At 42.7% G+C, this 26211-nt stretch overlaps 3 protein-coding genes across 5 annotated transcripts; all 3 read left to right on the top strand.

Moving 5' to 3' along the window:
• The first annotated feature begins 1114 nt into the window (after positions 1 to 1114).
• On the top strand, positions 1115 to 10383 carry dbpb (D site albumin promoter binding protein b). Of its 2 annotated transcripts, none has more exons than XM_034197185.1 (5): positions 1115 to 1770; positions 2030 to 2308; positions 2852 to 3298; positions 6969 to 7219; positions 8016 to 10383. In XM_034197185.1, exons 2-5 carry the CDS (start codon positions 2119 to 2121, stop codon positions 8229 to 8231), a joined length of 1104 nt encoding a protein of 367 aa, XP_034053076.1. In that variant the 5' UTR covers positions 1115 to 1770; positions 2030 to 2118; the 3' UTR covers positions 8232 to 10383. The 2 variants fall into 2 exon arrangements, with proteins under 2 accessions (XP_034053076.1, XP_034053077.1); XM_034197186.1 differs by having other exon boundaries at positions 1133 to 1770; positions 3023 to 3298.
• Positions 10384 to 11169: 786 nt separating this feature from the next.
• On the top strand, positions 11170 to 19580 carry ntd5 (ntl-dependent gene 5). Its single transcript, XM_034197222.1, has 8 exons — positions 11170 to 11310; positions 12384 to 12518; positions 12904 to 13095; positions 16668 to 16794; positions 17901 to 17977; positions 18483 to 18665; positions 18753 to 18950; positions 19082 to 19580. Exons 1-8 carry the CDS (start codon positions 11244 to 11246, stop codon positions 19162 to 19164), a joined length of 1062 nt encoding a protein of 353 aa, XP_034053113.1. The 5' UTR covers positions 11170 to 11243; the 3' UTR covers positions 19165 to 19580.
• Positions 19581 to 19740: 160 nt separating this feature from the next.
• LOC117533459 (zinc finger protein 236) lies at positions 19741 to 25687 on the top strand. 2 transcript variants are annotated; one of them, XM_034197221.1, is made up of 3 exons: positions 19741 to 19871; positions 20797 to 23142; positions 24705 to 25687. In XM_034197221.1, exons 2-3 carry the CDS (start codon positions 20821 to 20823, stop codon positions 25041 to 25043), a joined length of 2661 nt encoding a protein of 886 aa, XP_034053112.1. In that variant the 5' UTR covers positions 19741 to 19871; positions 20797 to 20820; the 3' UTR covers positions 25044 to 25687. The 2 variants fall into 2 exon arrangements, with proteins under 2 accessions (XP_034053112.1, XP_034053111.1); XM_034197220.1 differs by lacking the exon at positions 19741 to 19871 and adding an exon at positions 19882 to 20453.
• The last annotated feature ends 524 nt before the right edge of the window (positions 25688 to 26211 follow it).

Raw genomic sequence — 26211 nt, 5'->3', positions numbered from 1 at the left:
GAGATGTCAATGTCTACAGGTGTAAAGACATTTGACTTGGTGTCATTCAAAGGATTTATTTGTGATATATACAGTACAATAGCTACAGTGTAGTCTTGGTCATGACATTCTTGAGTCTCAAGCTCTTTCAACAATGGAACATGAAAGTAAACCTAAAATAGTGCAACATTTTAAGTATTTTGCAGAAAACAGAAACAAATATGTACATATAAAATAGGATGCAATACAAAAATGTGAAATTAGATGCTATGGAGTAAACATAAATAGGCCTACTGTATACTGTAAACATATATACATATTTGGCTGTACAGATGTACAGTTTATTTTGGACATGCAGCAGGCCTATTTGGACGGTGAAACTTCCCCAGTGGTGTAAAGTCACTAAGTACATTTACTCAAGTACTGTACTTAGGAACAATTTTGAGATACTAGTACTTTACTTGAGTATTTCAATGTTGTGCTACTTTGTAGGCTACTCCTAACCCACTACAATTCAGAGGTTAATAGTGTACTTTAACTCCACTATATTTATGTTATACCTTTAGTTACTTTGCAGATTGGGATTAATGATAGGACATAATCAACATTTAATAAGACTTTAGTTACACCTGAAATCAATACACATGATTTAAAAATTGCTACACCTTTACTTGCAGTCAAAATATATAATATTGTAATCAAATGGGCCAATCTGCATAATGACTACATTTACTTTTGGTACTTTACATTAATTTTGATGCTAATACTCGTGTACCTTTAGTTGAGTAACCTTTTTGATTGCAGGGCTTTTACTAGTAGGCTATTTCTAAACTCAGGTAATTTTACTTTTACTCAGGTACACGATCTTAATACTTCTTCCACGTCTGTACTTCACAGCCCCCAGGGTCTTAACAGTCTTGTTGTTTGTGCTAAAACTGTCCCTGAGTCTGGTGGTTCAACTCATCAGCAATCACTAAAAACGTGATGGCTGCAGCAGAAACACCCTGGTGAATTTGTATGTTTCCGTCAGACACAACAAACAGCCTGCTGTCCTCGAGGAGTGGCACGAGGATAGGTGTGTCTCATAAATAATAAGAAATAATTCAGAGATGTGTTAAAGCCTCGCCCCCCCTCCCCACCCCCCCCCTCGACTTGCGACGTCACGCGAACTGCCCGTGTCCGCTCCAGCTGAGAGAGCGCGAGGACTATCGGTGGTGTTGGTGGTGGACGTCGCGCGGCCCAAACACAGATCTAAGCCCGTGCGAAGATCCACCGGATCCACAAAAAAAGTGCAGACGGAGAGAGAGAGAGAGGAAACGTCCCCCTCCTCCCCCCGACGGACAGCAGAGCGCGACAGCCGCGGAGAGGAACACCAATATACAACTTGTCATCTGACCAACAGTCACCGCTCTCGTCGCTGTGTGCGTTTTTTTGTTGTTGCTCACACTGTTTCCACTCGGTTGTTTTGTTTTGACGGAGGTCTGCTTTATTGCAACTATTTAGCGATCTTCTTTTGGATTGTCGGACGGTTCATTCGGGATATAATTCTACAAGTTTTAATTGTAACATTTTCCCGTTTGTGCAGTGAGCGGGTTTCACAGTCATTTTGACGTCTTTGTATTTTCTATATGGACAGTATTCTAAATTAGGTGGTCTGACTGTCGCTCCGTATACGCCGCTCATTTTAGAGTAACAGCTTGATCGACTGGAGAACATTTAACCGCAATGGAATATTTCGATGAAAACATTTCTGCAAGGCAATAAGGAACTCTGCACAACATCAAGTACAAGGTAACAAGACTTGCAAAGTATCATTAATCTGCATCAATAATTGTGTGCTAATACTTGTTCCATTGCATTACAATGGTTGCTTTATTCTGCATGGACACTTCTTTAAACTCTGTCTTTCTTTCTGCCCCCCTCCACCCCACACCTCCCTCATGCACACGCACACACACACACACACACACACACACACACACACACACACACACACACACACACACACACACACACACACACACACACACACACACACACACCCATACAGCATTCCTGTCCTATTGGTAGACTCTCTGGTCAGTTGGCCACGCCCCTTTGAGTGCCCCCTGTATTTTCTACGACCCCATCTGGCCCAGGATGTCCAGGCAGCTCTCCCAGCTTCCGAACCCCGACGTCCCAGCTGGTGCAAGCGCACAGTTTGGAAGTTGTACCCAGCCTGCAGGCTCCCTCACAGGGGGGCATCTCACCTCTATGGCGGGTCTGAAATCCCTCCTGCAGCACCCCATAAAGGGAGACCAACGTTCCAAACCCCCATGTGATGTAAAAGGTGAGAAACTCTCATTTGATGCATTACTACAATGTGCAAGGAATATTTAATGTACAAATCTCTGTTCCACCCACTGATGCTGCTATTATAAACCAAATATGTGACTTTTTTTTAAACAGCATATATCTTATGTCTGTTGCCCCCACCACACACACACATTGGCTCTCCCATGACTCTGCTGTGTATTCACCTGGATTATAATCCCAGCTGCGACTTCAAATTAGGAACCAGATTACCATGAGCGAAAACACGTTTCCGTTCAGCTGTAATACTGTGCCGTTTCAAAAACGTGCCTGCTTCAACTATTGTTAGATTTGTTTAGGAGCTTTTGTGTACGTTATGACAACAAATTGGTTTGGGCTTTTGCTTAATGCTGCAATTCAGCTACCATCTGGTCCATCTGTGAGTGTGTGGGAGATTTTGCAAAAGTGCATCTCATGGATACACCTGCCAACCCTATTTAGTTGTGCAGAGTTATTTAAAGTTATTCTTCATCATCTTTATGCTGTACTCATAAAGTGTCTGCTCTGTTATCTCTGTTAGACAAAGAGAGGCAGGACGATGATGAGGACTCAATGGGAGTGTGCCCCATGAGGAGTGGAATAGCCAACAATACTAGCAGTAATGGCTGTGGAGGAGGTGGTGGTGGAAATGGAGGGGGAAGTTTTAACCAATTCTTGGGGCCCCTCTTGTGGGATCGCGCCCTGTCTGCAGATGGGGGCCTCTTCCAGCTTCAGTACATGGACTTGGAGGAGTTTCTGACCGAAAATGGAATGGGCAGCATGCATAACAACAACAGCTCCAGCTCAGCCCAGATCCCCTCGCAGAGCTCCCAGTCAGCTGTGCCCAATCAGAGCTCCCAGTGCCTACCGCCCTCATCCCCACCTGGCTCTTCATCTTCATCGCCGTCTTCCTCTTCTTCCCCATCGCTCATTGGTCTGGAGGTGGTTCAGCCACAAAACCTTGGTGGAGGAAATGACTGTTTGCATGGTGAGTTCACTTACATGGAGCATTTTGTTCCAGATAATACAAAAATGATCAAGGACAGTTCATTCTCCAAGGTTTGTCCATATCAGCTGAAAACAAGCAATAACGCAGGAGAGGGTTATGCAGACGTTGCAGAGTTGACATGCTGAAAGAGACAAATTGTCCTCTATAGATGATATGAGACAAGTAAATCCTAAAATGAATAATGCTTGATATGTAATCAAGGTTATATGACGTGCTAAAGTTCCCACAGGCTAGTGATTCAGCACTTTAACTCTCCTTACCGTTTCCAACAAATTACATAGTGACCAAGCATTTTTCTGTCCTGTGGGGTCAAACTGAAGGCAGCAGCTACAGTCACATGGCTCAACACGCAAAGTCAACTTGAGAGGGAAAACGCAGGGCTTACAAATGGCTGCTTAGCAAAATCTGAGTGTATTGGAGCAGTGTGCAGGCCCAGGGTTAAAAGTTGGGCGAGGAAGCAGGGAGATGTGGAGGGAAAAAAGATAAAGAAAGGGAGAGGATTTGTAAAGGAATGACATCTTGAGCTTTTTGATGAGTCAAACTCATTGCATTGACAATAATGTTTAGTCTGGCATGTGATCTACAACACAATCAGCATTCAGTCCCAGCCCATCATAAATGTGCAGCAGGGTCAAAACAGTTCTGGGAGAGAGAGAGAGAGAGAGAGAGAGAGAGGGAGAGGGAGAGAGAGAAGTGTGCAGAGTGTTTTGCGGTTGCGTGTCTTTAAATCTCTCCCCACTTCACACGCCAAAGCCATGTGTACGCGTCAGTACACGTGCCGAGGCTGAGGGTACTGGAGTGAAAGAACGAGGGGCGGGGCCATCATAAATGTGGGAGGGGCCTATAGGGGGCGGGACATGCAGAGCAACAGGAAGAGTTCCCTGCTGGACTTCACACAGGGACGTTTGATTCCACATGAATGGCATTTAGTGCACTGAGATCCAGAGGAGGGTTTTATACTGTATGGGATGTTGGCTCAGGGCAATAAAGGGACAAAGTGCATCTTTATAGACTCTGATAAGGCATGTATTTTGCAGGATAATAAAGCCCCATTGGATTACAAACCCTCTAGATAAAATATTACAAGAATTAGAGATTCTGCAAGTGTGATCGTATCAATTGCTTTGTTTAAAATCATCACCTTGTTTTAAATAATTGATATATTGGTAAAAATTCTCTGATTCAAGCTCAAATGTGAATCTTTTCAGGTTTCTCCATTATCATATCACACTGAATCTATTTGAGTTGTGGACAATGGAAGCAATTTAAAAACGTCATCTCGGGCTTTGAAAAACAATGATTGATATTTTTCACAATTTTCTGACATTTATAAACAACATATAAACTGACAGAAAACGAATTAATAATCAAGAAAATAATAGAAAGATTGCAGGAAAATTTAAAATAATTCCCCTAACCGAAATTAGCTCTCCCAAAGCTTGAAACATGAGGAACTTCTAATCTGCAGCATCATAAAGGTGACAAACTAATAGCTGCTTTATAAATATTAAACAAAGCTACACCCAACAACCTATTTTTATATTGGTCACCTTAGGAGGAGCAGGACTACTGTTTGCCTTATCAACAGCCTCAGGACTTCAGCTAAAGGAATGCTGATTTACAACTAGTGCAATGTGTCGAGTCATATATTGGACGGTTTCTTTAAGAGCAAAAGTCTCGTGCTTGCTCAAGGTAACACATGGACAAAAATGTGCCAAAACAACATGGTAATACTGCTCTCCAGAGCTTCCCAAAAAGCCGAGAGGCAGCCCTGCACCAGGTGTTTTCACTAACTAGTTCCTGCTGTTGGGTTTAAACAGAAAAAATCCATAAAATCTTCTGGTTTATTCAGACAGAGAACGTAACATGCATATCTTCTGGCCTCTGATTCACTCGGTTGCCTACCCACACTGAAAGGCTCAGTGTTTGTTTAGACCCGCTGATTATTTATTATGGGGTATGCTTGGCTTCCTCCTGGTGCCTGTGAAAGCACTCTTTAATTTGTTTTGCTGTCATTGTGGAACATGGAGAGATCATGAGGGAACACCTGGTGTAAAACATGCTCTCATACTACCTGGCCATTAAACAGCCATTAGTCATGATAGCTGCTATGCTCCACATATAACCTGTCTAGCAGATGGCAACACATATCATAAATAGAGCGGATGGTTTTGTTTTTCTCCAGCCTACAGTCTGACTGTACAGTAAGTGTGAAGTTGTAGACCTTAACACTAGATTGTAAACGTTTTATATTGTCCTTTCTACATAATAATTCTACATTAAGGACCATCTTTTGGAACTTAAGGCATACACATTTTATTTAGAGCTTTTTGATGTAATTTTGTGGTCATTTCTAAGGCTGCAGTGTGTGGTGTTAAGTAAATATCCTTACTCGGGTTATCTGTGTTTGATAATGTGGCTGTTCCTCTTCTGGAAATTAAATGATTTATTGGTTTGAGCAGTTAAACATGTCCCATCTTAGGTAAACACGTACCCCTGCGATTTATAGTAACAGTCAATGGGAGAGTTGTGCTGTATTGGGAAGCAGAGTCAGTGAGTGGTTAGCATTGGGCCTTAAAGGGGGTGGGGTGAGTTGTAGCCCTATACTGGCCCCACTTAAAGAAACTGGTTTTGAGGGGAGGGATATACAGTTACACAACATTTCCACTTTTAGATTTTGGTGTTTAGCTGTAAATGTTGGCTTTGGTCTCCCAGCACTTGTGGTTTAAATGAATAGCCTATATCATGCAACAATTGAATTGATAGGATTTATGTGGTGTGTGGTTTCGTTCGTTTAAGGTTTTCACAATGGCAGGAGCTACCATAGGATCCCTAATAACATCAGGACCATAGTGACACTTCTGTTTGAGCAGGAGAGTAGTGCACTCAATGAGAGATACAAAATACAAATAAAACATCTTCTGTATGTGCCACTTACAAAAGATTTGGTTTAAGTGCAGCTTTTACAACTTAATCTGGTTGGGTTTATAGATAGGAAATGTATCTGCAGGATTCTTGCTTTTGAGTATCTTCATGAATCTTGAATGCATTTATTGTTAGTTGCTTTGGATAAAAGTGTCAGCTCAATGAAATGTTAACTATTGAGATACCTAATAACCATTTGTATTAGGGTTTTATCATTGATAGTTTGCATATTTGTAATAAAAACAACAATATTAGTATTCAGTCCTCACCAAAACAGTTCAGGTAGAGATAAAATGTTCCAAATGCAAATGCAAAACCTAGCCATTTTAATTGACAGTTATTCTAACTACATCTTCTAGCTCCATTATGAATGTATGCTTCAACTGATATGTGTTATATAATGTATGTATTTGTCGTGTGTCTTCCCAGAGTATCCTCTCAAGATTACATTGTCCCTGAGAACCTCACTGTCCCTGAAAGCTGTTAAAAAACATCCTCAGCTCTTTGGTTAAGGGCACAGGAATGTTGTTTGTTGTTTATAACAGGAAGAGGGAAGCTCTCTGCTGACACCTGGTGGTGGTTGTGATGAAATGCTGCATGTGTTTGCACTGCTGTCTTAGTGGTCATAAACTGGTGTATTAAAGCTTGACAGTATTATACATTTCAGTATAGGTGTCGTTCAGTGAACAGCATTTAAAACATGTGTTATCCCTTTTAATTGCAGGGAGTCAGACGAGTATGAACGACTCCTGTGAGTCTCCCTGTTCTTCCTCCTCGTCCTCCTGTCCTCCTCTGCTCGAGCCCACGGACAGCGGACCCGATGGGCAGGGGATGTTTGACATGGATTCTTCGGACATGGATATGTCTGGCCAGCCGAACTACGACCCCAGGAGGCACTCCTTCAGTGAAGAGGAGCTCAAGCCACAGCCCATGATCAAGAAGGCCCGCAAGATCCTGGTGCCCGACGGCATGAAGGTGAGTCTGAAGTCTGACTGCAAACTCAGAGCAGCGGTGGACCTCGGGAGGGAGGTCATATCAGGCTATGATTAGCTTATTTGAAGCCATACATCATTTGTATTAAGTCTTGATTGTAATTCCAAAACAAGACGTACAAATGTGTCTTACACAGTGTCAGGGAACGTCTTCAGATTGCCCCTTTTGTCAAACCAGCAGCAGCCCCATTCTTAACAATGATGAAAAGAGCAATGCACCAAATCCTCACACTGGAGAATCTTAGATCCAGTTCCTTATATACTATGCATGCTACCAATTATGCATACTTCATAATGGCCATGTACAATTAATTGATTATCTGCTTTCTTTCTAAAGACTAATTGTTAATAATATAAGAGCTGAAATGACAACCTTGAGGAACTCTTGCATAAATAAGCACTTTCTTGGTCTTGGTCCAGGCTAATATTTAGCACTTTTCATAATATAAGAATTACAAATCAAAGATGCAGGATAGTAACAAACACCAGAGCAACAACATGGTATATACACAACATACATAATATTAACACAACTGAGGATGAAGCATCTGAAAGGAACAAGTCCCACGCTCATTCATGGCCAAACACCCACATCACAATAGCAGAATAGACTGTACAGCACACTTCTTAAGAAACCACTCGGACCATTCATTGATTATTTTATAGAACATCTTCTACCTAATACTATCTTAGTTCTCTGATCAAGAAAAGTAAATCTTATGGGAACACACTGGCAGATAAATAATCCATGTGTGCTTCTTTTGTCTGTCCTCTTTTAGGATGATAAGTACTGGAGCAGAAGGTATAAAAACAATGAAGCAGCAAAGCGTTCTCGAGATGCTCGCCGTCATAAGGAGAACCAAATATCTGTTCGTGCCGCCTACCTGGAGAGAGAGAACGCCACCCTCCGACAGGAAGTGGCGGAGATCCGAAAGGAGCTTGGCCGCTGTCGCAGCATCCTTAGTAAATACGAGAACCGCCTCTCTGACCAGTGATGAAGGCGTGCAGCTAAATCAGGAAGAGGAGGAATATAACCTGGATAACATTTATGACTTTTTAGGGGTGGCACATTGGACAGAATTGGGTCAAGCAAGGGTGATGATGATGAGGAAGATGATTATGATGATGAATGTAGAAGACAAGGAGAAGGTTTGTGTATCGAAGCTCAGGTGTCTTGTTTTGTTGAGGTGTCAGCTCTTAAAAGTGAAAGGTGGAGAGAGTAATTTAACAGATGAAGAGATGTGACTTTTAAGAGTTTTGTTATTGGAGAATTGTATATTTTTATAATACTTACGAAAAATTATAGGGTGAGCAAATTTGGAGGATAATTTTGTATATTTTCTACATAGAGACGGGGGGAAAGCTATGGTAAATATCTTTTTATTATAGATGAGTCAGGAGATGTTTAACAGGTGGTCAGCCATCGATGGGTATTTTTCGTCTTGATTACTTTAGTCAGGATGCAGCAGCAGGGGCAAGGACGTGTGTAACAATTGTAATATAGAGAGCAAAAAGTATCTTATAATCGTATAGTTCAACATTTTTGTGGATTTTATTCAAGCACTTAATTTGTTTCCTGTTTTATTTCTATCACTGGGGAGGGGCATGCTAGAGGGAGGCAACATAAGGGACAAGGCGGACACCATGTAAACAGTCCTGCACTATCAACATTGTCTTGTGAGTCCTTTTATTATATATATATATATAAATATTTGAGTTCCCTAACAATATAAGTTCTTTGTACTTTGAGCTTCATGCAATTGGTACATCTTTCTCCAGTCCATACTCGTATCTTTGACCACATCCACTTTTCTCTATCCCAGTGGAGTGCTTTTAATCTACTCTGGTGTCTTGTATCTCAGATAAACTGCTAAAAAGCCTGTTGTGGTGCCCCAGGTTTCTATTCTCCCTCTTCATCCTCTCTTTTGAATTGACGGGACATTTCTCTTCCTCTGTTTCTATATCCTACTTCTCTATTTCTGCTCTCACTTATAACCAATCCTCTTACAGTTACGTGCAAACTCTTCCCATAACAGTTTATCCCTGAGTTTCTCTTGTACTGCTGCGGTACATAGAGCAGTTATATCTCAGTGTTGTATTGTACTCTGAAATAGTATCAATCTGCCCTGTAAAACGCACTTCGTTACTTTACTGTTCTTCATGAACACACTTTAATCAGCATTAATATAGGGGGAGAAAGGTTGTTGTATATTGGATAGGCCTATACTGTTTTGTGTATTTGATGTATTCCAGGAGATGGGTTGAAACCCCCATTGAGTGGAATGGAGCTAAATTCTCAGATTCCTGGGAGAAATACAAGCCAAAATGTTCTATCTTGATCCACACAAGCTTGTTGGTATTTAGTGCTATTTCAATAATGCTCCTTCCTTACTGTTTACTCCTGTTATTACTCTTTACTTTTTACTGTATCTAAAAACATCTCTGTGCATCCACAACACCTTCACAGGGGGCATGGTACACTATGTTATGTTGTGGGGAGGGATGACTAGTAATGGTGTGATTTTATTCCCCTCAATGACCATGATGAATAGTAACGATTACTGCTATTATTATTATTATTGTGATTATAATGATTATCCCTTTTGTTGTTGCTGTTCTATATTATTGAATGATTTTCTTTCTTTCGATGATCTGTTGCAATTTGAAACATCTTTGATCTTCAGTGTTCCTAAGAAAGACAATTCAAATGGAGAAAAAAAACCTCGCTCAGCTATTTGCATTCTGTCTCCGACCTCCAGACATTACTCTACGGACACTACTGCCACCTAGGTTTCTTTGACCATGGACTTCACAAGCGTGGTTCGATAACTTGAATATGACATTCATTACTTTACCTTTCGTGATGACCTCTTCGGTTCCCCGGCAGTGTACGGACTATGCACACTTTCAATATGCTCCTTGTTTGTTTATTTCAGCCTTTATCACCTCAGTCAGTGATTGTTTGCTCTCCCAACAGGATCTAGTCTCTAATATCCTCACAGATGTGGTTAAAACATATTTTAGTGACTCTAATTGAACTACAACTTCCCTGCTGCATCAGTGGTGTCCATGTTGGCCCACAGTGCTGGTTATTCGGATGTAGTTGAGATTTTTCCAAAAACACCAATAAAAGATTGTTCTCATTCAGTGCTGCTGCTCTTGTCTCTGTCATCGCAGTGTAATTGTGTTTCAAGATGATTGAACTCTTATCTGCTTTGTTTGCTTGCATGTTGAATTAAAGGCCAGTTTTGATCAGGAGAATCGGCAACAAAGGTCACATTTCAGGAGGACTACTAATCCATTTATCAACTTAGGCCTGATAATATGTGGTGAAATGTCCCCAGACTACTTGTTTTGATATCCTCCCTGTTTGTTCACATTGTGTACATTCCTTTGATAGGCAAAGCAGTCTAAACATGAATTATTGCCAAACAAAGGCAATTCTTCCGCCCTTTGACATTTCGGAAGTATTTTACTTAATCAAAAAATCTAAAAAGAGTCACTCAATGCATTATTCTTTGAACACAGCTGAGTTAGTCCACTTATGTTTAAAAAGATTACAAAGTAAACGTGTTTATAAGGGCCTAAACAACAACTAAAGAAATGAAGATATCAGGCTGCATGTTTGGAAGCATAGTCGAGCAAATGGTGCCTTCATGACATCAGGTAAAGTCCACCATTGTTGTTAGCATTTCCTGTTTGCTTACCTCTGTTTGTTGATTGTGTGAGAGGGTGGGGTGGGTTGGGGTGGGGGCAACAGGGACGTCATTAATCTTCTATCTCAACAGAAATGGGGGAAAGGTCCTTCAGGCTGGAATTTTCCTTGATTCTATCCTCCCCAACGCGAACCAGATGTGTGCTCCTGGGCTGTACCCTCTTTCCCCCCTCTCTCTCCCCCTCCCTGGCTCTCTCTCACCCCCCACTCCCTCCCACCCTTTGTTCCCCCTTCTTTAAAAATCCTGTGTCTCCCGTCCCTCCCTCATATCGTCTTAGTCCTGGCTTCAAGGATGGACTGTGCACTGCTGCTGCTGTCCCTGTGGGCTCTGAGTGGAGCTGTGGCCCCGCAGACCCCAGGTAAGATCTGACTGCACCTCTCACATCTGGAGAGCCACTGAGCCCTGCATGCACAAGGGTCACAGCACTCTTTGTTGTAGATTGTAGTTTCATATAAAGATGATCTTGTTAGCAGAGCTCAAAACTGTGCAATTAATGAGTTTTAGATGCAATGGACTTACTGCAACAGGGACTTTGTAATGTACTGAATGTTTACATTTTGAGAGATCTCAGTTGAGGTTATAGGATGAATCAACTATTTTGGAAAGCTAATACCAAACCGGTAATGTAATTTAAAGTAAGTTTGCATCTGTTTTTGTTTTTAGTTAATCATGGAAAGCCTGATTTGTGATGGATACTCATCCACCTCTCTAACACCTTCCTAAATGATTCTAGGACTGCAGTAACTTTTGGTTAGCTAATATGCACCATTAATAATTGAACCTAATTTAGTTTGGTGATATCATAGGTGTTGCATGCATGTACTGTACACCGTGTTTCCATGCTGCTCTGGGATGATCATGTGTGCATTAGCATTAACATGTGTGTTTGTGGTCACATGGTTGTAAGCGAATACAGTAGCACACATGTTTTCATTCTAAGAAATGAAATATGGGGAACCCTGTCTCACTCCCCCCTTTCCCCCCTCTCTCCCCCTCAAATGTTCTGGACATTGAGGGTGTGTCGATTTAGGCGATGTTGCAATGTAAAAAAGTTTCTTTCATGATGTGTGATGGAATACATATGGAGAAGTGTAGGACATTTGAAACAAAGTTACTCCACTCAGAAGACACAACCCTAATTTTCTTTAGAGAAAAATCATGATTGACCGATAAAAGCCAAAGAGTTATAAAGCCTCCCATCTAAATACTTACTCATCTGGCAACTTGGGTGGCAAATGTTTGCCCGGCCACCCACACTGACTTTAGTTTCCTTCAAACAAAAAAACAAAGCAGAATTGGCAAACAAATTGTCCTTACGACCCTGAGCTTACGCATTTTTTACGAGGGACCCCTGAGGGCAATAGAAGCAAACAAACAAAGGGGGGGGAATTACTTTGATGGTGTGATAAAGTGTGTTTGGTATCACAACAGGGTCGTGTCCGGAGAGACTTCTGGGAGAGGAGCGGAGGAGGACGTGTCCTCGGCCCTGCAAGACTGACACGGACTGTGGCAACAAGCGCCAGTGTCTGTGTGATGGCCAGTGTGGGCTCAGCTGTGTGGCTCCAGGTAACCATTTGCATGCCCTTAGTTGTCAAACTGAACACTATTGTGGTATGAGTCATAAACGGTGTGTGTGTGTGTGTGTGTGTGTGTGTGTGTGTGTGTTTGCATATGCATATGCAGCTGTGCCAGCACACATCTGTGTTTGTGTGTTTCCTGGAAATCAAAAGACCTTGGTTGTGCTCAGAATCTGGGCTCAAAATGTACCCTGTGTCAGTGCTGAACACACCCTTTTTATAATGCTTGTGTGTTGTAAAAGAGGGCATTGTAAACACATCCAGGCTGGTTATACAACCCCATTAGGTCCACTTAAACTGGTTTAGGGCTGTTTCATTTGTCTTGACTAAGAAACAATGCATGACGTTCTGAGGTTTCTCTGTGTTCTCCTCAGGGCGAACGTGTCCCTGGCCTCTGTCCCCCAGTGAGACCTCAGAGGCTCGCCTCCTCTCTCCCACCCACTCCTTCTCCGCCCTGCTCGAGGTGCGCTGCAAGTCTGGATTCACTTTGCCCACTGGCTTGGATGCCACTATTCGCCGTTGCCAGGGTGACCGACAGTGGAGCGGTGATGAGCCCATCTGCTCAGGTGGGTTTTTGAGTTCAGCAGAAAAATGTTCTTTCTTATTTCATGTCAGGAATGTAAACACAGGTAATGAACCTCTGGGAGAGAGATGCTGTGCGATGTGTTACTTTCTTTTATGTAATATTGTGTCTGATATTTGACCGAGGCAGCAGGTACACTGTGTGTTTGTGGTGAATGAGTTCAGGCCCATTATGTGGTCAAGCTCTGAATGAAGCTTTTATTGGGATTTTGTTTTCATGCAAGGCCATAAAATAGATAGAGAAAGGGAGAGAGAAGAGAGAGAGATTCAGGAAAGAAACGTCTCTGGTCGTGTCGACTGAGACATTACACAACTGGGACCTATTCTCCTCATCACCATAGCAACCACAGCCTTAGTTGTTCATATTGGCTGACGGAAGATTTAACTGTTGAACTGTTAATAAGTTTGAAAAGTGTGTGTGTGTGGGGGGGGTGGAGAATGTGTGTGTGAATGTGTGTGTGTTCGCATGACGCATGGATGCACATATATATATATATTTACAGTGTGTTGTTCGTGCACCACAGCACACACATTCAGCACAGAAGAGAAACCTATATAGCACACTACAGAGAAAAAAACTAAGCATAATAGGGCCTCTTTAAATTATATTTACACAGTTTGTGGTGTTATATAATATATTCCACTCATGGACAACATTTGATTGTAAGGTATTTTGAGCAAAATACTACAATAAATATACTATATGACACAGGATGAAGCAATAACCAAAACCAAAAATGACAAGAGATGAATTCAAGATGAATCACAACTATTTGAACAATGTTTGAATAATAGTCTGCCATTATGAATACATTATAAGCTCCATTAATGGTACAGCATGTCCTACTTGTGTGTAGTAGAGATCATCTGCACTCAAACTGAAACGCTACTGGGTCTGCTTTACGTCACACCTGCTGTATGTAAGCCACAGGGGCCAAAACAAAGCTGTCAACACATTTGAAAAAAGGCAGAGGAAGCTGACAAAGAACCCAAAAGACTCCAGTGTTTACAGGTTAATCTACAACCATAGTACCGCCGAGCCCAGAGATAATCATGTTTAACTTTCTGTCCGTTTAAATATAGGATTTTAAAATGAATAAGTGGCTCACAAAAGGCAAAGATTGTCTTACTGCTGTGCAGCCTTATTACTTCTACCGCTGCGCCGTAAGGCTGCACAGCGGTACATGATGTAAAGCCATCAGTATCTCGACACTTCTCATCAACACACAGCACCTGGAAATATGCCTTTTGCTTAATGCTTGTGTCGACTTGACAGCAAAATCATCTTTAAAGCTCTGAGTCCTGCATTAATCACACACCATAGAGCTACAGTAAACACGCTTTCTCAGGAATCCTCAACCCAGCTGGACTCAGTCTCACCCTACAAGATTTTTTATATTTTCAAAGATGTGAAATAAGGATATGATTCTCAGCTCCCTCTCTCTCGTAGAGTATCCTACTGCCGAGAGACAGGCAGAAGGTAGGTGGGTTTTGAACGTGTGAGAGCGTTTGTATTGTGTGTGTCCTTTGCATGTGTGTTAGAGTGTGAGTCGAGCTCCTTCATGCCTGTTGAGAGGCAGTGGGCGGCAGATCACTGTCAAAGTGGCACAGAGCTGCATACACACAGTGTGAGTATGTGCGGGTGTGAATGTGCATCAACAGAGTGTGTATGTGTGTGCGTGTCTATGGGAGGAAGGTAGAGTAGAGAGGTAGCTTTTTTTCTGTATACATTAGATGTGTACGTGTATGGGGGCGGACTGCACATGTGTTGGAGAGTTTCTATGTGTGTGTGTTTGCGTGTGTGTGTGTGTGTGTGTGTGTGTGTGTGTGTGTGTGTGTGTGGGCGACAGATCACAGTCAGGAGAGTCAGAGAGCTCTCTTGCTCATGCTGCTCCAGGCCTTTCTGTTCCCTGCTCTCCTCTCCTCTGCTCTCATCCTCTTTTCCTCTCATCTCTTTCTCCTCTCATCCTGTTCCATCTGAGGCCTCTGATAAGGTCTCTCTCTACAATGGGAGCCAAGGACATGCATGCAGCTCTAGGCTATTTAGTTAGTGGTTCGTGCATGCATCTGTTTGTGAGAGAAAAACAAAACCCTTTTTACATCTTTGGTCTCAATCAGATTCTTGTGCATGTTCAAAATCACTGTTTTGTAATTTGAGAAGAATTTGATATACCTGCTTCATAGCCGTTTGGTGCAGCAGCTTGTGTGGGTGGCAGCAGTAGAGAGGCAGGAGAAGGGCGATATGTGAAAACAGAACTCAGCTTCGGGCTCTCATCCGCAGCCAAACAGACTCATAACTCTCCCTCTCCCATAGGTACCTTTACATTCTTATATTAACGTTTCTCGGTTTCAGATACCTAAGACATCCCTCAGGCAAGAGCTGTCTCTGCCTTTCAAAGCCGTGTTGAGCAACAAAAACCCTGCGCTTGATGGAGCCCGGGTCGCTCCAGCCTCTCTCCAAGCACCACTCTTGATATTTATATTTTCACGAGCGTGAGCACTCAAACTTCCAGGAATGAGCAGTGCCAGGTGTTATACAATCACAGAGATATAGCTGTGAGCTCCGATAGGTGTGGGGCTGCATTTCACCTGCTCCAACTTTGATTTATTACATAAGAATGTTTATCACAACTTAAATAGAACAAGACATCGAGTGAAACGCCTCTGTGGGTCACACACTATATAGGAACCCTGTTTAATACAAGTCAAATGAGGTAGCAGGAATCCTTCCTCTGGCCATCTTGTTCTATTCCCTATTTCTTTCCTTCTATGCTGCTACTTGCAACCTGCAAAACCACATCACTTACGCACTAATTGTAATGTGTGTGATGTGTTTGTGTTGGTTACAATGGACATACATTCAATTCTGTTTAATATTTGAATCACAGATGCACATTAGATGCACACTGAGTGTTGCTGCATTTCTCTCTGATGAGGTTCACATAAAACATTGTCACCATAGGAAATAGTTTGAAGTAATTAGATTCCTCACTTAGTAAAAGTGGACATGTAATGTACTCCTCTATGACTAAGATAGTGTCAACAGCTAAAACTCTCATCGGCACCCATTAGTTGATGCTAGTGTACAAACGGAAAAAGAATGAATGATAATATAAAGTGAAAATGTCCCAATTTCTACCTATATCTACTTGAATGATACATACAATTGTTACCTAAGTTATATTATTGCAATACTTATTATTGCTACATTAGTGCCCAAGCAGCATTTCACTGCAGTACCTGCAAGATGTTATAAACTCATATATTTTGTGTTTACAATCTTAATCTGCAAAGTTACTTCCAATGTGTGGTAAAAAGTACAGTTATTGTAACTGAGCTGTAGGAGAAGTGGGGGAAATGTATAAGAATAAGGATGCCCCTCACAATTGTACTTAATTGTAGTATTTTACTAAATGTACTGAGGCACATTCCACCATGAGGCAATGACATTTTTCACACGTAAATATTATGTAAAAGTGTCTGATTGCAGTCTTGTTTGAATAACTGTGAGAAAAGGACCAATTCCTACAACCTTCTGTTCTTCTTTGACCTTCAGAGACTAACTTGCCTGAACAATCCGCCGCGGCTCAAACCTGCCCTCTACCTGAGGAGGTCGTCAACACCTTCAGCATCCAGGGAGACGCTACGGCAGGAACCTCCATCCGCTACAGCTGCCTGTCTGGGTGAGAGAAGGGGGGTGATGGGAGGTTAGGGTTGTGAGTGTGTAGGCTGGAGCTATGAAAACCTGAAAGGACACTAAGGTAGAAATGGAGGAAGTGAGAAGACGGGGATGGAGTGTGAAGAAGAGGGAGGAAAGACTTAATCACAGGAGAGCTGTGATATAAAAAACTATTCAGATCCTTTTACTCGAGTAAATTATTATGGGCTAAATGTACCCAGAGTAGTCTTTCTGCAGTAAAATAACGTAAATAAAATAGCGTTTTATCTGGTTACTTTTGAATATTACAAATACAGTATAGGTCCAATTTACCTAATGGTCACAAGATATATGTGAGGAGTTGTGTGATTATTTATGGTGCAGAACAGAAGCTGCATAAATCTGTACTTATTCTTGGGACATTTTGTAAGTATTTACCTCTTTGGGGCTAATTCAAACTATGTATGTATTATGTAGGAAGTTTAGAAGGGAAATGTCTCTTTCGTCTGTCTCATACTCAACAACTCAGACATCTGAAACAAAAAAATCATATATAATAATAATAATTGATCACTTTTTACATTTTATATGTGTATTATATGTATTTCTTATGTAAAATTGGAAATGTAACTTATAACTTTAATAGTCAGATACATGTAGTGAAGCAAGTAGTACAATATTTGCCTCTATATCTGATTTGAAGTGGAGTTAAAGGATAAAGTAGCTCGAAATGGAAGTGTACTGAGTAAATGTACTTAGTTATTGTCCCGCACTGTGGGAGAGGTGTTGGGGAACGACGGGTGATGAGTGATGAATGGCAGGGAATTCATCTTGATCTGCCAGCTGACGCTTTCTCCATTGAACTAACTAGGTCATTACAGTCTAATCTTGTATTGACTTCCCTTTACACACTGACTCATCCACAGGATAAGACGAGTCCAAGTGTCTGTGTCAGCCAGAACTGTGCACACAAAATTCAGACACTCTGAAAGAGAGAGACTGAGTGTAAAAAGGAAATAATTTACACCTTCTTCTAACACTTTTATTCAGACGTAGCTCTTTAGCTGTCAATACTGTGTACATGACACACTGCCATCTGTCTCCATCACTCTCTCCCTTTCTCTCCTGCAGGGCGGATATTGTGGGGAGCAGTGAGAATTTCTGTCAGGATAATCAGACATGGCAGTACCCTCACCCCATCTGTAAAAGTAAGTGCACTGTGTCACGGCATGTGTGTGGCTTTACAGTCAGTTCTCATGCATCTTTCAACGTTAGCAGGAGAAGAATGAATGAACGTTAATGTGAAGGGACTATTTTGTACAGATGGTTATTTATCGGTTGTGTCAATGTGTTCATGTGTGTGTGCATATATGTAGAAAACTAGTGAATTAAAGAAGAAGACAGTCAAACCTCGTCATGTATTCATCATTCAAATGCTACGTTTCGCAGTGCTTTTCTGCCATCTTGTGACCAAGCCTGGTATTGCATGGCCTGTTGTTGAAAGAAAAGGCATGCACTGTTGCAGTTTCAGGCCTTCAGTTTCACTTTAAAACATTCAACAGGATATCTTATCTATCTGTTTTAAAGATACTTGATTATATTAACTTCATTTTATGATTCTTTCCCTGTTGCTTTTTCTTGATATCACCTCCTGGTAATATTTCCTGTCCCTTTCCAGTACTCTAATAGCCTGCTTCTCTCTTGCTCTCTTAGAGGTGTACTGCCAGCCTCCTCCAGAGGTGGAGCAGGGCTACGTGGTGGCTGTCCAGAAGACTGAATATGAAGCTGGCTTTGACATCCACTACCTGTGTAAAAAGAACTTCCAGCTGGATGGACCCCAGAAAGTCACCTGCCTATCCAATGGCAGCTGGAGTGCATCACCCCCATTCTGCAGAGGTAAGGGATGTTTAAATGGTTTGAAGATCAGGTGAAATAATACGTATTTAAGCAAACAAAAGCAGACCTTCTTGATGTTTTTCCCAGCTCGATGTCTCATCCCTGCTGAGCGGAGCCGTGTGATGATTGGTGGAATGAAGCGCTGGCCGTTTGACGTGACAGACGCCGTGGTTCCTCACAGGGAAAATGTGACGTTCTTCTGCAAACACCCCCGTAAGCCATGCGGCTTCTCTGCAACCCAGACCTGCTTCGATGGGAAGCTGCAGCCACCTGCCTGCTACCTTGGTAAACCTCCGACCATCCATACAGACTGTCCTTTTTCTTATCTGTATCTGTCAGTCTCAAGAACCTGAGAGGGATTGATACACATTGTTGCCAGGTTTTCAATATTCATGCCCCTTCTCTTTGTTTTTCAGAGCCCACATGGTTGCAGTTTAAACTCTTCCCTCACCGGCTGGTCTCAGAGATTGAAGCTTGTGAAACTGATGATGTGGAGTGATGACCTCGACCCACCCATCTCTCATGACCCTGTGTCTCACTATGACACACACCTCCACCCACAGCAGCCCCTCTTCACTCTGCAACTTTGCATTAATATCTATGCTAACATTGTGATGTGCTGCCTCTTTTCTAAATACTATCAAACTGCTGGCTTAATTATAATCTGCTAACCTCTCAAGCATTAGTATTCCTCCTCCAGCTTGAGCAGATACTGTAGATGCAGACCATGGAGGCTGTGTATAAAATGCAGTAATATCAGTTAAGCCTGTGATGATACCTTCATGTAGCCGAACTCATAATGTCCTGACTCTGTGATATCTCACTGTGTGATCCTTATTCTCTCTTGAACCTGACGCATCAAGTCTTAAGGCTTGTAAGTTTTTGATGATGTGAAATAAAGTAATGTCAAACTGGTTTGATCTCTGTATTGCTTCACATAAAGTACTGTATGATTTCAATTAAATGCTTTTCCATCCTCCTCATGTGCTTTGCCTCCCGTCGCTGTGTCTCTCAGGCGCACAGAGAGGCTGTGTGTGCAGGCTGCAGGTTCAACAGTACTCATAGGCTGAACATGGCTACTGGTCGGACCCGGTAGGCTGCGACACCATAGCAACTCCCCTTGACCCCTCCCTCCCTCGGCATTCGCAGCATCACCCTTTACACTGCACAGTCATATTTGGTCCTCCGGAAATATCCACAGCACGGGTAAGCCAGTCCCTATGCAGCGAGTGTATGGGTGGAGTATAGTTTAAAATACAGTTTTTAAATGTACCGAAAGCGCGTCCGGCTCTGACAGCAGGGCTGGAATCAATGACAGCGCCGGGAAAGTTTGTCCTCAAGCTGCCGGGTTGCGCTCTCGGTGTCTCGGACCCTCGGCTCTAAAATGGCTGGCTGTAGGTCCGAGGAAGCTCCGGAGCAAAGGGAAGGATCCTCTCCTCACTGCGAGTGTCAGTAAATATTCCCGTTTCTCCACTCGGAGCGACGTGTTAGCGGTGGCGTTGTCCCAGGTCCGAGAGCTGTCACACGCATCATAATAATATTGGCATTTCGGACCTAGGACTGTGCGTAATGGCGTCCTCCACGTAGAGTGCTCCTCGGTTTACCCCCTGACAACAGGCTTGTATTTTTTAATCAAAAATAATATGATTATGTGCCAAAGCTACATGAAACGTTGTATTATTTATGTTGCATGGTAGAAGTATGAGAAAGGGGAAGGGTTATTTCGCTCACAGCAGTCGGACCCAGCTGTGCTCCGGTGCGTTTCTCTGAATGATCGGCGAACCCTCGGTGAGAAATCCGCTGAGCTATAATTTCGGATCATGCAAGTTAACCACATATCAGCACAGTGTGATGTTAAAGAGGGAGGATGGGTCAGATGAGACGCTCATCATTTCGGACTAAGGAGTAAAGGTGCTCAGTCTGATCAGCAGGCTGTTGGTAATATCACAACATCAGTGATGATTAGATGTTGCAAACTTGACCCCAATAATCACTACTAAGACTGAGAGTTTTTTCATCCATCCCAGGATATTGATTTAGTTCTGTTCCTTTGCTACCATGAAATGTGCTTATTGCTGTTCTAATTTACCCCATTTTAATTAGTAATTTATTTTGTTTTTCCTATTTTTAGAAATATAAATGGGTATGCCCCAAAATGGATTCTCAGTTGGCTTCAGTCCTGACCAGTGGCAGCCTGGATGTCCAAAATGGCAGCCAGTGTGCAGAGGGATCAGGGCCAGAGGTGTGTGTGGACCCAAAAGAAATAAAGACCTCCTCCACTGTACCAGGTAACCCCAAGCCATGCCCTGTCAGAGCAGCAGTGACCACCAGGCAGGATGCTCCATCAATCAATGGGAATAAGCCAGAGGTGGGCGGGACTTCTAAGCCAGCCTCTCAGGAAACAAGGAAGAGTGGTGGGTTCAGACATCCAATCACAGTGAAGACTGGAGTGCCTGTGTTGGGCAGCCAACCAATCAGAATCAAAATTGTTGTTCCCCCACGGTGCAAGAGGCCAATCACAAACTCTGCCATCAGCCTTACCAAAGACTTTGCTCGCTCACATTTAAGACGACCTGTTTCTATTTCAGTTGGAGCAGAAAAAAGCAGATGTAAAATCCTGATATCTGCTGTTAAGAATGATGGAGAAATCAAGGAAGTTATTAATCATGAAACTGAGGAAGCTAAGCCAAAATCATTCCATGACACAGAGGCAGAGAAAGGGGAAAGAATCTGCAAAGAGAGACATGTTTGGGGTGTTAAAATCATTCACGCTGATGGGTCTGAGACTCCCTTAATCTCAAGCTCTGACCCAATTAAAATATTGAGCCTGAAAGGAATAAAAGAAGAAACTACAGAGAGAGAAATTGAGGAAGGTATTCCTCTAGTGTTGCAAGAAATTGATTTAAAGTTGTGTAATACGTTAAATGAGGTGGGAACGGAGGAACAGACAGAACCACTGGACCTGAGTCTGCCGAATAAAAGAGAGAGAAGTTGCGAACGCTTCCTGGATGACTCCGGCTGCGAGAGCTCGTTGATCATGGAGGTGGATGAATATGAGGGAGAAGGAGACAGAGACATAGTAGAAGAGGATGAGGATGTTGAGTGCTCTGCGCTTCGTATGGACGCAACAGATACACTGGACGACTCTCTCCTGTCTCCCTCTTTCTTCTCTTCCTCTGTCTTCACCTCCCTCTCCTCGATAGACACTGAAAACCTCCTTCTCATAGACGACCTGGGAATCCCGTACACGCTCAGTCCGGACGGGCTCAAAGTGCCGCAGGTCGATGCGTCCGAGTCAGAGGATCAGGCAGAGGGAATGGGGTCACCACTATTGGCCACATTAGCGAATCCTAGCCTCAGCCAAAGTGTAAATAATGCACTAAACGCACCTTCTGATCATCTTCACACCTCTCCAGCCCCTGGTTCTACATCACTAAGTGTCGATCAGACTTCAGAAGTCTTTCCACGTTTGATTACAAACTCGGATTCCTGTAATGCAGCGGAGCCAAGCGTTAAATCTGTTCAGGAGGCTAATATTGTTATATCAATCCCCCCCCAGCCCCTTCAGATCCTCACCAATCCTTCTACTAACGCTCCTATCCTCCTCGTGTCCTCCTCTTCCTCCGCTCAGGTGGGTCTCTCTCTTCCACTTTCAGTTACTCAGACCACCCCCGGTGCTTCCACCCCCATGTTCCTTCTCCTGTCATCTGTACCCTCTTCCTCTGGTGACCTTACCTCCACCCCTATCGCTGTCCTGGACCCCTACACGGGCCAGTTGTCCCAGATCACCGCGGCCTCAGCCCCCGTCTCGCTCCCTTTGCCCTCCGCTCTGCCCATGCTGTCCCACCCTGTCATCAGACTGAGCCCCAACCACCCCCCTGCCATCCTATCAGGAGCGCCCAACGTTACCTCTGTCCTCGCCTCCCTCTCTGTCCCTTCTCCCTCTCTTCAAAACGACCGCCTCACCCTTCACTCTCAAATCAGCTCTTCCGATTCCAACCCTGGAAGCGAAGCCATATCCTCTGAAGAAGTCTCAAGTGAAATCCACAAGCCATCAACTTTTGCAGCATCCTCTCCTCACCCACAGTCTGCTAGTTTGACCTATGTCCCCTTAGCTCAGCCCAGCTCTGAGGCCCAATCTCCAGCCTCAGAGTCCAGGTTTGACCCCTCTGACCTGCACTCAGAACATTTACCTCTGGACGACCATCTTTACTTCTCCAGCGCTGCTCCTCCCTCCCCTCCCATTGGACCCATTCTCTCCTCTGATAATCTGGACCCCCTCGACCCTCTGGATCCTCTCTCTCCCGAGGGGTCCCAGGACGACATGGGCGCCCGCAGGGTGCTGTACTGCCAGCTGTGCCCGCGGGTCTTCTTTTACCTCTCTGACCTTGAGCGCCACGCCATCACGCACTCGCAGAAGAAGCCTCACGTCTGCCAGCAGTGCGGCAAAGCATTCAAACGCTCTAGCCATCTGCAGGTCAGTAGCAAGTTAATTATGGCAATCATTTAATTAACAGCAATAACACCAGATGTCACACATTATTAGTGCAGTGTCTGTAAAACAGGCATTAACTGATTTTAAGCCACTTGGGAGCAGTAGAAACCAGCTGTGAACACAATTCTGAGATTTTATCACTATCAAGTTGATATTTTGGCAAACCGTTGCTTATATACACATCCAGCCGATGTGTACTAACATTAGCATCGATTTGGAATCATGTTTGTCCCCACCTAAACTAATAAGTCCAGTATTAATTTTCCTTTCAGCTCTGGTATTGGTTTTTACCAACTCCTGAGGGAAATATTTGTCTCTTTAGCTGCTAAATGCTCCACTGGGTTGACCAGCTACTCGCTAATTTGTCTGTCTTTCATTTGGCGCTGAGCAGGTAGTGTGTAGCAGCTGCCTGATGCAAGCTGATTTGAGAGCAATGAGGATGAACCAGACATTTAGAGTTTCTAGTTAATTACAAGAACGAGCTGTAAGATGCTACTGAGGAGCTGAGGTGTCATGTAATACGTTTTTAAAGGGTTGGTCACAGAAAGTCACCCTCTTATCATGCATAAGTGATCAGGTTGCACTACTAAAGGGACAGTTTACCCCAATATCAAATATAAATATTCTTCGTCTTACCTGTAGAGTGCTATTCATCAATATAGATTGTTTTGTTAGGAGTTGCTGAGAGTTGGAGATATTGGCCTTAGAGTGGTCTGTCTCCCTCATACCTTCAAAAATATACATGACATTACATGACATTACATAGCATTTAGCTGACGCTTTTATCCAAAGCGACTTACAATAAGTGCAATAAACCATAAAGATTCAAACTAAGGACAACAAGAACAGTGCTGACATGTTTACTTCAAATAAGCAATATCATTGGAAGTGCTGTCGCATAAGTAAAACTCGAAAGTGTGTTTTTTTATTTAGGTATAAGCGAAACAGGTGGGTCTTCAGTTTGCGGTATACATTTGAAAAACTCACAACTTGGCTTCTCAGGATAATCCACACACCTTGTTGTGAGCAGTTTCATGTAGGGACTATTTTTCTTTTAGAGAGTGGCGTTCATCTTCTTATGGGCGAGAGGCTATTGCTTGTGAGAGTGCGAGACGTAAACAATAATGGCATCCTTGTTTATGCACGCTTTCCTCTGCAAGGTGATAAAGCAAAAATAAATTAGTTCTGTAATGAAAGTGCTCATAATAAGATCTGCTGATTATCTTGATGAAGCAAATCATGATTTCTTGACAAAGATATTTGCTGTCGAGTTTTTCCAATGTAGTTATTTGGCAGTCTTATCTCCACGAGTGAGGTACAATTTTGTTCCATAATATTGGTGAGAAATCAGAGGTTTCTACTGGCCATTATCTCAAACTCACACCAAAACAACATAGATTGATAAATACCACTGTACGAGGAAGGTGGTGGAGGTGAACTGTCCCTTTTTGGTAAAACAATCCTGATTATAGGTGCATTAGTAAAAGTGTTGAGTGATGGTTTCACCGATTCTTCATCAAATGTGTTTTTATTTCCCTCAACAGAGACACAAGCACATCCACACAGGCCAGAGGAACTTTGTGTGCCCGATCTGCTCCAAACGCTTCAGGGAGGCCGGAGAGCTGCAACGCCACCAGAGGGTCCACACCGGAGAGAAGCCCTACCAGTGCCAGCTCTGCCACACACGCTTTGCCGAGCGCAACACACTGCGCCGACACACCAAGCGCAAACACCCCTACCACCAAGTCGCCATGGAAATGCTGAACGAGAGAAGGGACAGAGGAGATGGAGGAGGAGGAGTGCAGGAGGAAGAGGAGAGCGCTGAATGGTATAGCTCCACTGTGTCTATTTTAGATAACTCAGAGTCAGAGACGGAAACTTAAAAGAGTTTTCTGCAGACTCCAAAAACAAGGGAAGGAGGAAGAGGGGGGTCATATGTAACATTGCTTAAACACTTAACTTTCCTTTCAAAAAGAGAGCACTTGCAATATCTATTTTAATGTTGTTTTAATTTATTTATATGAATGTGTATTATTTCCATTCCACTTAGTGGTACAACTTCAGCCTTCAAAGTCATACATGATTTTGATATTAGCATTCCTGTAGAGAAACAGTGAAATACATTTATATGTAAATGAAGATTATGCCTAAAATCATGTTTTTTAAGAGTATAGAATATTGATTCGGCTGCTAACATGCCCCCAGGATGACTTATTTACTCTATACGATCCTCTGCTCTAGTTGTGTAAATAGAGATTCATATTTGTAAGAGCTGCACTTCTGCACTACCCTATGTGAAAGATGTAATCTATCTTTCTCACCGTCAGAGACACTGTGAGTCATTTGCACTTATTTTATTTCAATATTAACCTTTTTTACATTGTGGAGGAAAATGCCATGTTATCTTGTGTTGCACCTGTCTATTTGACTTATTTGATTCATGTGAGAGTTTGACCAAATGTTTTTGAGCTATTATAACACTTTACTCACATTTTCTGTTTATTGTAAATTATGTTAATTTATTAAATTAAATGTTGTCAACTGTAATTACATGTTGCCCTATCTTCTTTTTCAGTGTTCCACCAAGTTAGTGTCTTTAAAGAATTGAAGTGTTGGATGTGGCCTTTTATGATAATCACATTTAACTCTCCTTGATAATGAACATGGCCCAGGTCCACATCTCTGCTCTAATTTAAGCTGATCCTCTGATTTGATTTTCATCTCTTCATTAATCACCAAAAATGTGACCAGACATTACATGGATCTTTGTGGGGAAAAAAGAAGATACTTGATATATATCGTCTGGACCGCCTCCAGGGAGTAATTGAGAGTCCGTCCTCTGTTTTTTTGCACACTCTCAATTTTCTGCTCCATTTAAGCGACGGAGCCTAACAGAGCCCGGCTCAAGATAAGTTATTAAATACTGTATCGCTCAAATGACCAGACTGGGTCCTTGTGGCCGACCCATTCCTCATTTTTACGCTTGCCTCCATGCGAATAGAGATGCCCTAGCATGCTGAAAGGCCTGCGCTAAGCTCCATTGTATCTGAG

The sequence above is a fragment of the Gymnodraco acuticeps genome, unplaced genomic scaffold, assembly GCF_902827175.1.
Source record: "Gymnodraco acuticeps unplaced genomic scaffold, fGymAcu1.1, whole genome shotgun sequence".
Lineage (NCBI taxonomy): Eukaryota > Metazoa > Chordata > Actinopteri > Perciformes > Bathydraconidae > Gymnodraco > Gymnodraco acuticeps.
The sequence above is the reverse complement of the archived record's forward strand: the minus strand, read 5'-3'. Positions and strand labels throughout refer to the sequence as shown.

Coding starts and splice junctions, on each gene's coding strand:
- LOC117533459 (XM_034197220.1), top strand. Junction 23,143..24,704: donor AACGCTCTAGCCATCTGCAG/GTCAGTAGCAAG, acceptor TTCCCTCAACAG/AGACACAAGCACATCCACAC.
- ntd5 (XM_034197222.1), top strand. CDS start 11,244: ATGGACTGTGCACTGCTGCTGCTGTCCCTGTGGGCTCTGAGTGGAGCT. Junction 16,795..17,900: donor CGCTACAGCTGCCTGTCTGG/GTGAGAGAAGGG, acceptor TCTCTCCTGCAG/GGCGGATATTGTGGGGAGCA. Junction 17,978..18,482: donor CCCTCACCCCATCTGTAAAA/GTAAGTGCACTG, acceptor TTGCTCTCTTAG/AGGTGTACTGCCAGCCTCCT.
- dbpb (XM_034197185.1), top strand. CDS start 2,119: ATGTCCAGGCAGCTCTCCCAGCTTCCGAACCCCGACGTCCCAGCTGGT. Junction 2,309..2,851: donor ACCCCCATGTGATGTAAAAG/GTGAGAAACTCT, acceptor TATCTCTGTTAG/ACAAAGAGAGGCAGGACGAT. Junction 7,220..8,015: donor TGGTGCCCGACGGCATGAAG/GTGAGTCTGAAG, acceptor GTCCTCTTTTAG/GATGATAAGTACTGGAGCAG.